Source organism: Macrosteles quadrilineatus, unplaced genomic scaffold, assembly GCF_028750875.1.
Source record: "Macrosteles quadrilineatus isolate MER2022 unplaced genomic scaffold, UCM_ALF_1.0 Scaffold_1__1_contigs__length_201487025, whole genome shotgun sequence".
In the NCBI taxonomy this organism is placed as follows: domain Eukaryota; kingdom Metazoa; phylum Arthropoda; class Insecta; order Hemiptera; family Cicadellidae; genus Macrosteles; species Macrosteles quadrilineatus.
In genome coordinates this window covers 120,796,715-120,810,595 of record NW_026542594.1, presented here as the reverse complement: position 1 = coordinate 120,810,595, position 13,881 = coordinate 120,796,715, and the positions used below count along the sequence as shown (strand labels likewise).

At 35.0% G+C, this 13,881-nt stretch overlaps 1 protein-coding gene across 1 annotated transcript in view; it reads right to left on the bottom strand.

Moving 5' to 3' along the window:
- The window catches only part of LOC128983975 (autophagy-related protein 2 homolog A), a 250,121-nt gene that overhangs the window by 48,294 nt on the left and 187,946 nt on the right, over positions 1–13,881 (bottom strand). The window contains exons 25-27 of the mRNA XM_054403259.1: positions 13,061–13,246; positions 9,964–10,256; positions 2,922–3,070 (exon numbers count right to left, since the gene is read on the bottom strand). Coding sequence (XP_054259234.1) covers positions 2,922–3,070; positions 9,964–10,256; positions 13,061–13,246 — 628 coding nt within the window. The remainder of the gene's footprint in view (positions 1–2,921; positions 3,071–9,963; positions 10,257–13,060; positions 13,247–13,881) is intronic.

Sequence of the window (13,881 nt, the reverse complement as noted above, 5' to 3'; positions counted from 1 at the left end):
ATGAGATGGTTTTAGACGTATTTCATCGAATATGAGACAGTTAGATATTTAACAGTAAACCCTTGAAAATCAAGTTTTTGTCGATTTTTGACGTGGAATTTCTGGAAGCCCATGTTAACCTTATGAGAAATGAAATTATTGAATCTTAACAGCTGTTTCAATTAAACAAGTTGGTTCTGTTCTGTGATGTTCAATAGCATTAAAGTTACAAGGATTACCAACAGGGTGCAGCACTAGCACTATTATTTCTTTTACATTTATGACAACAGCTAATTTGCAACCTGGAGGCGAGTGAGCGTAGCGAACGAGCTAACCTGAAGGCAAGTGAGCGTAGCGAACGAGCTAACCTGAAGGAAAGTGAGCGCAGCGAACGAGCTCCAACATACAGGTGAGTGAGCGTAGCGAACGAACTTCAACCAGGACGTGATTGAGCCATGCAAACGAGATCAGATAGTAAAAATAAAAGTAAGCCTACCGTTATAGGATCGACCGGCAGACACAGAGGTAATTTAACCTTTTATTGATTGTCATACCGATCCGGAACAACAAAAAACAACATAAAATGAAGCTATGTATAATAGTTTGGCCAGCATATCTTAAAATATGCAAACCAACTGCTGTTCTTTATATAAGAAGGTTTCAACTGAATATTATAAGATCCCCGTGCGTAGAACGGGTACACAGCTAGTATATATATATAAATATATAAATATATATATATATATATATAGGCCTATGAATTTGAACGGATGGTGTTTTTGGCTTCTAGGAACATCAAAATGAAAAAGTAAATCGGTCCCGGGACTAAGTCTTACCATGAGACCTACGGTAATAGCTTATTCCCTATAGGGAAATTCGCTAAAAATGTAAACAAACATCTGATAAACCTTTTATGTGCTCCTAACCAACTATGACTTTTTATGCCCTACTTAAAATGGCCCATAAAACTATTTAAGGACATAGTCTGACATTTAAGGACAATACCCATACATTTCATGGCCAGTAAAAAATTAAGTACAATTTCCGGTGATCCCGGATTTCCTGGTTGGTAGACACCCTGTTAATTGAACTGAGAGTTTTATTTAAACTTAAGATTATTTTAAATATCATCCTGTTGTAAAATAAAGTGTGAATTGTTTAATTCAACTAGCTTTTTCTAAATGTATAACTCATAGGCTTTGATTTGTTGGCAATCTGAATTTAGTTTGTTAAACAACTTTTCTGGACCGTAAGTTTGAATAAGTAACGGCCAAACGAGCTCCGGCCCGTTATAAATCGTTTTGTTATATTTCTATTGTTTTAATCCATTGAGTTTGAATTGGTTTCAGCCACACAAGGTTGGTTTTCATATTTGTGTGTTTTGTTTTTCGGGTAGGTCCGTGATATACGGTATTACCTAAAATACAAGGTGTGGTGTTTAGTGTTCAGGCAATGTTTATCGTAATTAGCAGTAATTTAGCTGTGAGCTAATTGATTTATGGAGGTGAAAGATGAGAGTAAATAGTTGATTTATTAGAACGAAACTCTCACATAGTTGGCTTCTTGCTAACTAGCAATCTTTAATTTTTTTCTGTAGCTATTCATTGTCTTTTTTAATAGAACCAGTGCATAGCACAGTAGTGATAATCCAATTATTTGCTGTAGACTACTATTAGTTAATGATCTGATGAACTATGTGGTTAATATTTTAACTTACGATTTGATTCTGCTACTAACACATTAACCAACGAAAATGCTTCAAATCATGGAATAATGCTTAGATAAAGCTTTGGGTACACGGCTTAGGAATTTTGGTTGGCAGTGAAGATAGTGAAGCCCAACTTTTATTTCCGTTCTTCCCATTTCCTTGGTACCTGGACTGTCGCCATTAGAGTGATTTGTATAGGTTGTGAGTGCAGGTAGCTGCTTTTACCAGCTTTATATATTACTTGCGAAATATATTTCGTTCTTTCTCTATTAATTCGGGCACACCGGAAAAAAAGATAATAGAAATAAGCTACTTTAGTTTGCACTAAAACTAATACCTCTAAGTCTTCTTCTCTGTCACTTTGGTAGAGGCAGTTAGCCCGTGTTAGCTACCCGCCACAAACTTTCTTTTCTTCTTTTTCTATTAATTCCAGCACACCGGAAATGAGTTAGTTTTAAGTTAGTGTTAACCTATTCCGGGAAACCTGGTAATAAGTTTTTGTGTGCAAGATCTATGAGTGTTTCTAGTGTCTTACTCTTTTGTAAACCATCCTTGTCCACTCTACTCTGCAAGTTCTATTGCAACTATTCCTATCTCCACTCTCATGCGGGTTTGAACTAATCCACTTACACCAAAATTGTAGCATTTTAAGTAATCAAGTCGCCCTCAAACTCTTTCTGCACCATCCTTGGAAGATGGACATAGGGAATAAATTAAACAAAAAACAAATACTACGCCGAAGAGGTTTTTAACAGAGTATCGGAAGGAGCTATCCCAAGTTATTAAATAAAATCTCACCCTTCCTTTTCTTCAATCGTTTCCTGGCAATGAAATATTCCCGCCTGAGCCAGGAAACCATTTTAGGACACAAAAGGGGGGAAATCGATCAAAATAGATACCCGAAGTAACCCAGCCCGGCTAAACTATCAGGGATGCATAACTCCCCGACCTGATAATAACCAAACGCACCCGAATGCGGGTTACAAAATGGCAGAAGACATACACTTGACATCGAGAGGTATACTTGGTGATCTTCATTTGTATATTTTTTAGCAGTATATAGTTTAGCTTACAGTATTTTGCATATACATTATTAGAAAAATAAACAAGCTCATTCTTACAAATAGTATTTATGTGATCTCTGAGATATTAAAGTAAAATAAATGTGGAATTGACTAATAATTATTCCTGCTAGCTGAATTATTTAATGTACTAGATTGATATACTGTATTACCAAAAGTCCAGAGTGTTCGACCATAACAAACTCGTCACTGTCAGTGTCAGATGTGTCCAGGACTGGAGTATCGTGACTGGCTGTTATGTGAACAGTCTCGTCTGGGAACAGAAACACCTCTACTCCCATTTGCTTCTGACTGTTACCACCTACAAAAAATAAACATGTACACATAACATAATATGATAAGTTTATTTATTACATTGTAGTTAAGAGTGGGTGCCAGTAAACCAAAATCTCAAAATTGGCACACTAGCGCGCGTGGAGTGGAGCGGACATTTGTTGAACTACGTTCGTGGCAGTCTCAACGTCACAGGCATCGATCGATTGATGAGTCACTGAAGGCGCGGGCACGGTGTTGCCGAACCCTCACCAGGCGTTAAGCGCTGTATTGCAACGTCGCATTAGCACTGGCGATGGACTGTTGGGTTTGTTGAGTTTTTTGCCGAAGCAATCTCGACACCTAGAAGCATCGGTCCACCCAATTATCTGATACGAGAGGTCGTCCAGTGGTCGAAACTCGACCAAAAATATGTATTGTACTCACTTCTCTATTTTCACCCCACGCTGTAAATAAAACATGTGATTGGAGTTTCTTCCATTTGTTTTGATTTTCTGTTTATATTTCGTTGTTATTTCGTCACCAGCATGGCAACGCATAAGATCCATGTTAATTTTTTCAAATTTTTAAACTCATTTTTTGTGCTTATCTTTGAGCCTATTTAAATTTATAAAGGGATTCTGCACACCTACAGGAAAATTGCTTTCTAACGGTATGCGCAGATTTACCCCACGATGCACACAAGCTGAGAAAAAAGGTTTTAAAGAAACAAGCTTGCCTATTAATATATAGATAGATAGATTATAATAAAAAAAATAATAAAATTAATTTGGCTAACTTAACTAACTAAGCACTTAACCTATAGGGTACCGTGAATTTAAAGAAGCAAATTTCATCAAACTGTGTCCTCCCCCATTGAAAACGAAAGCTTGAGTATAACTGCAATAAACATTTTATACTTATATGCCAACCCTGTACGACGGACGGGTACTCTGCTAGTAATATATAAAATCAGGTGACAACCAAATAAACAAACTATTAATATCACAAATGCAGACTTCAGGACATCTCCCTCTTAAAGTCCTTCTATGAATCTCTTGGTAGGTTTAACAATTCTGGTAGGTCTTGGTGAAGGTCTGTGTGGGGTTGAAGAATGTGTCTGTGTATGGGGATTTTCTCTTTCACAATTTTCTCTATCAGGATTTTCTCTTTCTCAAGAGAACATTGGGAATAAGAATTTTGAATTACTGATAATCTTCCTACCTTTTTTTAACATTATATTTCCTTTTCTCTAACTTCTCCTAGATTACCCCCTCTTCTCTTTGGTCCCATACCCAAACTTTAGTGTTTTCTGGGTAATCCTTGACCTGGGTCACTCTATGTCTTTAGAAGTGACGAAACATGAAGAAGGGTCATATTTAATTTTATAATTGACACGAAATAAGCAGTTGGAGTAACTTTTATCAAGCAACCATATATTTATCTGTTTGCTAAAAGATATTTTTCATCTTACCTGTAAATAAAGGGCATTGTTATTTCTTTTCCTAAAATTATTATAAAGTATTTCAGTCTTTGCCCGCGTTTAATCTTTTACACAAACAACAAAGGCCCGATTCATTGTTGTCATGTTGTCAAAGTGTATGGCAATTGATGTTTAATCTTTTGGCATTTTAGACAACTGATTCAAATGTCCAGAAATGAACACAACTTTGTACCAGTTTTGTGATAGATTAGAACAATGCTTTGTTGTCGAAGCTACCTCCCCCATCTTCTGCCTGTTCAAGAATCAAGAATTTTATTGCCATAGACATAGTCAAAACACATACAAAACATTCCAAATTAACAAATAAAATACAAAGTTTTACCAAATACTTAGTTAATTAAATGACGATATATCTAGAGAATATGGATCATGTAAATACACATCAAAATTCAATATCAACTTTTCTTTTTAGAAATTCATGGATGCCATAGAAAGGATTACTTATCAACCATTCACATAATTTAGACATAGATAAAACATACTCCCTTAGTAGATTTCTCATCCTTATGGAACAGCTGAAGACAATTTTATTGTTAGTTCTGTACGGTTTATGTAGAGGTCGTGTTTTGTTTACAATTTGTTTCCCGTTATTACAGCCATTTAAAACCTCGTTTAACCAAATAATACGATCTAACGATCTAACCATAAACAATAACTTGTCCCCTAGCTATATAACCAAACAGTAAAGCACAAATCATGAAATTAACCCTAAAATAATGGAAACAAAGTTTCGTCGACACTAGCGCCTTTGTGTCACGTACATGAACTAGACACGAAAAACATGCTTCAAAATTTACAATGGGATGAGAAGTCTACTTGTGTTGGTTAGTCTATGATTTAGATTTGAATATCTTGAAGGATACAGTTCTGGCCGAATCAGGCAATTTATTAAAAAAATTAATGCAGTTTAGTCTATGACTATTGCTACTTTTTTTAAGTCTATGAGCTGTTATGTCTAGCTGTAGTTTATTCCTTGTATTATGAGAATGAAAATGTTGTCTTGTCTTCTTACCTGTTTAGACACGTGCATAGCAACAATTAAAATATATTGTTAGTGTCATCACTTTAAGGAGCGCCAGCGTGAAGATTGTTCTGATCATTATCCACATAACCTATATTGGAAGATCCATTACAATAGGGAATGTTTTGGAATTCCATATCAAATAATAGTTAATTCAAAATTAGTTACCTCAAACCTGCTGGCTGATAAATCTAAGAGGTATGAGTTAGGTTAGAGTTAGTTGATTTTGTTTGAATTGCATATAGGGCTCTGTTACCAATGTCCCGTCTGATAATAATAGCTTAGAATAATATTGGGAAAAATATATTTTCTCATTCAAATTGTTAAATAACTTCTTGATCAGCCTTGTACGTGTTATTAAATTTACGGAAAGTAAATAAAAGACGTCTTATAACACTTAAAACATATATTTACGCTTATACTGTTACTCACAAGACGGTAAATATACACTAAAGAGGTAAGTGAGACTAAATGCTACAATCTTTATTGTATATTTACCGTCTTGTGAGTAACAGTATAAGCGCAAATATATGTTTTAAGTGTTATAAGACTTCTTTTATTTACTTTCCGCCAAATTGTTACACTAGTAAAGACATTTTTGAAAGCTGTGTCATACAAACGTCGTTTACTATTTAAGCTACTTTTTACACCTATTAATGCTATTCAAAATATCAAGTAATCCATGGGCTCAATGATTTGACTTTAAAATATAAGTTTGTTTAATTCTTTTATTGTTGTGTATGCCAGTAAACTAATTAGTTCTAATACATCAGTAAATACTAATTAAAAAATGAAATTCGCCCGTTAACACTAAAGATGAATGATTAAATTCATTAAATATATAAATTTTAAAATCCTATAAGTTATATTTCCACAATCTCGTTTTAAATATTGGGTGGGACAAAAAGGCACCGGAATTTAATTTTTATTAATTTTAGACATGTTAGTTTGTAGAGGTGTGCGGATAGTGAAATTTCATTTCGGATCGGATTCGGATCGGATAGTTGAGGCTCGGTTCAGATCGGATCGGAGATTGGGAGGTTCGGATTCGGATATTTTCGGATTCGGATAGTTCGGCGCGGTTAATAATAAGCTGCATATGCATTTTTAACATATAAAACACTGTAAAGCTGTGTAAATAAACATAAATGGTGATTTTGAATCATAAAATTTCAAATTAGCCACGTCCACAGTTTTTCTCTCTTGAAAATCACAATTCACAACATCTATTTTCAAAAGTTGGTTGCTTGAATTAAGTACACTAGCAGCCGAAATCTTCACACAACACTTAAGCTCAGCAGGACTGATGTCAAAACGTTTAGGTTTGTTTACTTGAGGTTATGTTTTATGTTGTTTCCTGGTTCTCACAAGACAAGGATTTCTATCTCAATTTTATTTTCACATTGTATTTCCTTACGTTTTTGGAACAGATTATTGGCCTTAAGTGGCATTCTTGGGGTTTGCCAAGTTTAGAAAACATCACTAATACTCTAAACTGGGCTCTAGATTAGATGTTGTGACAAGTTAATTAGAGCAATTAGGCTTTATAACTCTGTAAAAGGTGTGTATCCCTGAATTTATAAATTTCATTCTACACTTATTCACTGCCAAACATAATTCAGTAGAACCTTGATGAACCAAGAATTACACTAGCCTACATAACTTCATTACCCCAAGTAAAATACCAAGATAAGTTTTAAAAGTTAAAAAGTTATAAGTTTGTTAAAAATGGATTTTAAATTCAACAATTATTGCAGTCCATTATTGTTATGCAGTATGGTCCCAAGTTATTGTTTTTGATTTTGAAACATCACAGTTCATTTGAAAAAATTAAAGTTGAAGCAGCCCAAGGTGAACAAGTCACGTGCGTGTACAACAATAGTTTTTTTACAAGCTTTCTCCAGACCACTGGGGAGGGTCGGGTCTGATAAGCCGTCTATTGTTCACTTCAACCCTCATTAGTGCCGCTCGGCTGCACTCAGTGGGAAACCCAATACCACAAATCAATCTTTTAAATGAATAAACATATTTGGTAATAATTGTGTTATTGATATTCACCTTGAAATTCCAATAAATTTGGTGTAAAATTTGACAAAAACCGGCCAATTTATTAATACATTACCAATCAAGTACATTGGTAATTAATTAATAGGTAAAAATTAACCGATTTTCGTCAAGTTTTACCCCCTGCTGTGCTATGTCACAAAAGCTGATAACGACATGGGCAACTAGGCAACTTGTTGAATGCGTGATGAAGGGAAACCCAAGAAATAGAAGAACAAAGAGAAAGTATAATGACGTTGTTATCTTTATACCCTTTTTACAATTGCTGTTATTGTTATTATCTTTATGTAAGATTTTATGATTTTGTTTTATAGGTTTATAAAATAATTCTTTTTAACCACGGGAATATCAATTTATAATTTATCAACGTGTTTCTCCTGAAACAGCAATACCGGATGTATAATAAAGGTCAATGACCTAAAATATCTTGATTGTGCAATATTGTATTTTGATATTGAAATTCAAACCATGACAAAAGTTTGTATATTTCCCCTGGTCCCTATCATTTAATCATTTTATATAGGCTACACAATCAATACTAAATAATCGTGGTTAGTTCTAATTTTATTTTTGATTCAAACCGGGCAATGAATACTCGAAAAACAACGTATCTTGTCCTGTGATTGGAATACCACTCGCCAGTCCTTTAGATTTAGGGAAGTAGTGCAAGTCTATATATAGCTTCAAGGTCGTGTTATTAAATGATGCTAGCAACACATTATACACAAACGTAGATACATAACCTGATTTGAGTTCCCGCCAAATGCTAAGCGGAAGGAGCGTGAGCGTGCAGCTATCTCGAGGCGATCTGCCAGACTACTACGCCGAGTTGCCGCCGAGATGGGCAGCAAAAACATGCATTTTCTTAAACCCTATCACGTATACAGTTTACGTCGGATCTACGTAAAACAAATTTTATTCGATAATTAATTAAATGTTGCAGGGGATTTGCTTTTTCGAATTTCACATATTCCTTTAAAAAAACCTCTATAAAATTTTAAACTTAAACAAGTGTATTTTTGCTATAATTATTTAAATATTTCTTTAAAAAAATAAAAAATAAAAAGCAAACCCCCTGTCGAATTGTATTCTCTTTCCAATGACGCATCGAATGTAATTCTATGTTTAAAAACAACGGCGCTCAAAAGATTACATCGTTCTTATGGGACATCAATCCAATATGGCCGACTGATACTGCCCACTCTTAATTACTAGATTATTGTTATTATTATTTTTACTATACTTCGGTCACAATATTTAGGGGGTTTTAGGAGAAGAAATCTACCCCCTCCTCCACTCTATCCTTACCTTTAAAATAATAGCTCAACAGCTGATTAAGCAACATACATTAAGTAAAAAAAAGTGAGGGAACTTCCCCTCAAACCGCCTAAATGTTGTGAACCGAGTATAGTTAATAGTATTGTTTTTATTTGGTGTAGTTTTGTTGTTGTGTTTTTACTATTACCTGAACTCTCTTTTTCTCTGTAATTGTGTTTTATGGATAATAATAATTACTATATACTATTACTAGTAATGACTCTTTGATGCACCACCTTTGTATCTATCTATATATTAATAGGCAAGCATGTTTCTTTAAAACCATTTTCTCAGCTCGTGTGCATTGCAGGGAAAATCTACGCATACCGTTGGAAAGATATTTTCCTGCAGAAGTGCAGAATCCTTTTAAAAATTATAATAGGCTCAAATATAAACACGAAAAATGGATTTGAAATTTAAAAAAAATAACATGGGCTTTATGGGTTGCCATGCTGGTGATGAAATAACAACGAAATATAAACAGAAAATCAAAACAAATGGAAGAAATTACAATCACATGTTTTATTTACAGCGTGAGGTGAAAATAGAGAAGCCTGTACTTTTACATTCCATCTCCATGTTAAAGTTGTAACCAGTTTTTGTTTTAAATTCGTCGTAGTTGATGTGAGCCACCAACAGATTGCGCTGATCTAAATGACTAATTTCTGTTGAATACAGGATGTTTTTTACCAAGTCAACCTTATGGAATGACTTATTATGAGTTATAGCAACTGTTGACCCATCAACTTTGTCAGCAACAAAAAATAAGAAATAAAATTTAATTTAAGACACACATTCAGTAACTGGCTCACACAACTACATGTTTAAAAAAAAATGGCGACAGCTGGTCCATATAGATGGGGTGTCTACTTCAGAATCCAATAGTCAATACGTGTACATTACATGTATCTGGTCGAGTTTTCGACCACTGGACAACCACTAGTTAATATTAAATAAGCACATGAATGTTAATATTCAGCATTACTGATCCTGAAAGCTATATTGATCAAATTAGTAATACTATCAAATTGATTACTTTTATTCTTCCTGTTTTCTTTGGTGATGTCGTCAATCATTGCATCTTCCATGAGAGTGTTAACCCGTTGTACAGTAGAAGCGCTCATGTCAGACGGGGGCCCAGGTATGCCAGTGGGGGGAGGTGGCGGGGGGGACTCTGGGGTCTCCAGATCTCCACTAGATGCAAGGTATGTGATCAGCTGGGCCAGCAGTCGGGCAGAGTCTGAGCACGTGCGGATGTGAACCACATTGTTGGACGCTCTCAAGTCTACACGGGGGCTCTCACTCATGCGCAGCGACAGCTCAAACAGACTGTTACACAGACATTGGGCAAAATTACTTAAAATTAACAACAAGAGAGTTTCAATTGAACATTTTAGTATAAGAATAGAATAGTTTAATCAGGGTGTCTCGTTTATTTCCATTTTACAATTCAATATTACTTCTAGACTTTTCAAGACTAATTCCAGATTTTTCAAGACTAGATTTTTTCAACAAATAGTGAGTGTCGATACCAAAATGTATCAATTCTCGTTTCTTGATACCGATACCAATTTTTATTTATAGTTCAACCAAATTTTCTAAATAATTTAATTGTACTACAAACATCCCGTCTTGATGCCATAAAGTATTGTTAAGTATTGTTACAGCAACGAAAAATTATAAATTGCCAGTTAGGGTTTTTTATCATGAAATCTTCCGCAGACGTGTCGACATCATCATTGACTGCCCCGGTCACGGAAACGTCATCGTCGTCGTCCGCGATAGCGTCAAAATCATGAAAATTTCCTACGGCCGTGTAGACATCACCGTCATCTCCCGTGGTCACAGAAACATCATCAACGTCATCAACAATCGTGGCAAAATCATAAACATTTCCTGGGGCCGTGTAGACATCATCGTCGTGTTCTGGGTCACGGAAACGTCATTGTTGTCATCTACGATTGTGACAAAATCATGAACATTTCATGCGGCTGTGTAGACATCATCGTCTTCTCCCGCGGTCACGGAAATGCCATTGTCATTGTCTGCGATCGCGGCAAAATTATGATTATATCCTGCGACCGTGTAGACATCACCATTGGGTCCTGGGGTTACGGAAACGTCATCGTTGTCGTCCGTGATCGCGGCAAAATTATGATCATTTCCCGCGACTGTGTCCAAATCAACATTGGCTCCCACGGTAACAGAAACATTATCGTCGTCTCCCGCAATTCCGGAAACGTCATCGTCATCGTCCGCGCAGCAAAATCGTGAACATCTCCCGCGGCCATGTAGACATCATCATCATTGTTTTTCGCGGTCACGTAAACGTGATCGTCGTCTTTTGCGATCGCAGCAAAATCATGAAAATTCCCGACTTTGATATCAAAATAAAGACTAATTCCCGACTTTTCCGTTTTTCCCGACTACTAGACAATAATAAGTCATCCCGGTTTAATAATCAATCAATCAAATATTCTTTATTCAAGTTTAGACGATATGTCTTAAAAAGCGTCATAAAACTTAAAAACTAACATAAACAAAAAATCTTATATACTAAAAAACTTTTGCAAAACTTATGACAGCTAGCCTGACCATACTACAGGACCGAATTACACGCGGTTGGTACCAAATGAAAGATATTTTCCTGTATATGTGCAGAATCCCTTTATAAATTCAAATAGGACCAAAAATAAGCACGAAAAATCAATTTGAAATAAAAAAAAATTAGCATGGGTCTTATGGGTTGCCATGTTGGTAACGAAATAACAACAAAATATAAACAGCAAATCTAAACAAATGGAAGAAATTCCAATCACATGTTTTATTTACAGCGTGGGGTGTAATAAGAGAAGTTTACACAATACATACTTTTGGTCGAGTTTTCGACCACGGGGCGAGCTCTCGTTATAAACTAAATAATTAAAATCATTCATTACAAAAGATCTATATAGTAAAACTAAAAATGAGTGCTATAACTTTAAAAAAAATCACAAAATCTTAGAAGATTACGTCAGAGTAAAACTAGGTAGTATCTGAAATTCAAATGAACGTTTCGAGATAACAATTTAAAAATTCTGTAATAGAATAAAATGGGTTTCTTATCAATAAGTCTTTTAATATGCTTTTGAATCTGTTTGTATTATTTGATTTTTTAAGTGAAATAGGTAATTTTTGAAGAATTTTAATCCTGTATATGAAGGTTTTTTGGTGTAGAATTCTAAATTATGTCTAGGAAGGTTAATTTGAAAGCGTGTGTTATATTTACTTGCAGTGGATAATAAATGAAAGTGTTTTGCAAAAATAATTGTCTCATCTATCTATATATTAATAGGCAAGCATGTGTCTTTAAAACCTTTTTTCTCAGCTCGTGTGCATCGCAGGGAAAATCTACTCATACTGTTAGAAAGATATATTCCGGAAGATGTGCAGAATCCCTTTAAAAATTGAAATAGGCTCAAATATAAGTGCAAAAAATGAATTTGAAATAAAAAAAAATTAACATGGGCTTTATAAGTTGCCATGCTGGTGACGAAATAACAACGGAATATAAACAGAAAATCAAAACAAATGGAAGAAATTACAATCTCATGTTTTATTTACCACGTGGGGTGAAAATAGAGAGGACTGTACCTTTGAATTACAACTAGACATTCCATCCCCATGTTAAGTTGTTGCACGTTTTAATTTAATTCGTCGTAGTTGATGTGGAACAGCAAAAGCAAATGTGGTGTGCGCAACAGATTGCGCTTAAAATGGCGACAACTGGTCCATATAGATGGAATGTCTACTTCAGTATCCAATATTCAATGCGGGTACATTACATATTTTTGGTCGAGTTTTCGACAACTGGACGACCACTAGTAAATATACAAACTGTAAGCTGTTAACACACCCAATTCAGGAAAGATATTTTTAACTGAATCTGTTCTTTTTAATTTCATGATCACTCTACTAGCTTTTTCTTGTTTTAAGTATTCTATCCAAATTTGCCTTAGTTGTTGCTCCGTAAATGGTGATTTCATAAGATATGTGGGAATGAATTAAAGAATAATAGATTATCCTAAGAGTTTCCAAGCTGCAAACCTTAAGATTTAGTAAGATAGTGTAGTAAAAGAAGTGGAACAAATTACCCAAGATCCAAAACACAGATGTAGTCAAGCCGGATATCCACAGTAGGCGAGGTCTTGTCTGATATGAACAGATAAGCATCCTCAGCTATGAAGCGCAGAGTGGAGCAGCTAGTCCTGGCGGCCATGTTGCTGGAGATGCTCAGAGAGCCCACAGACAGTAGACACCGCATCGGCAAATTCACTGGTCTAAAACAATGTTTGTTTATTAATATTCAAGAGCTTGTACATATCGTGAATATAACAATGAAAAGCTGATGATAGTAGTGAACGTGTTATCAATTTGGTAATGCACTGACGATAGATGTATAATACTCTACTGGATAGCGCGCTGTGTGGTGGGAAAATGGGCAGTGCCCACCATTCGAATTGGTGGGATACTGAAGTGGACGGTGAAAAAGGTGAATGCACCTTTTTGTTTTACACAAACATACATTTTCTCAACCTGCTCTGCTACACTTATTTGTTAACACAAAAATTTCAAATTTATGTAATTTTTCTGGAAAAACCAGTGCTCATTACTATGTAGTTAGTTTTAACCTTAACATATTTTTTATAGCTTATTCAGGCAAATTAAAACTGATGATAGTTTTTTTTTTTTACACCATTAAAACATGGAAAATGAAGTAAGCAAGAAACTTTTTATTTTTTGGTCAGGAAAAAACTTCCTGAGGCAAAGTTTTAGATTAAAATATGAATTTTATTTTTTATTTGAGCTTTTTTTACAGAGTTTGTTTGTATAATTTTTAAGCAATTAAAAATAGGCATAAAATCGCTTGGCCCGGTATTGGCGCTAGGAGCTCGGCATCAGTTTACGGGATTTA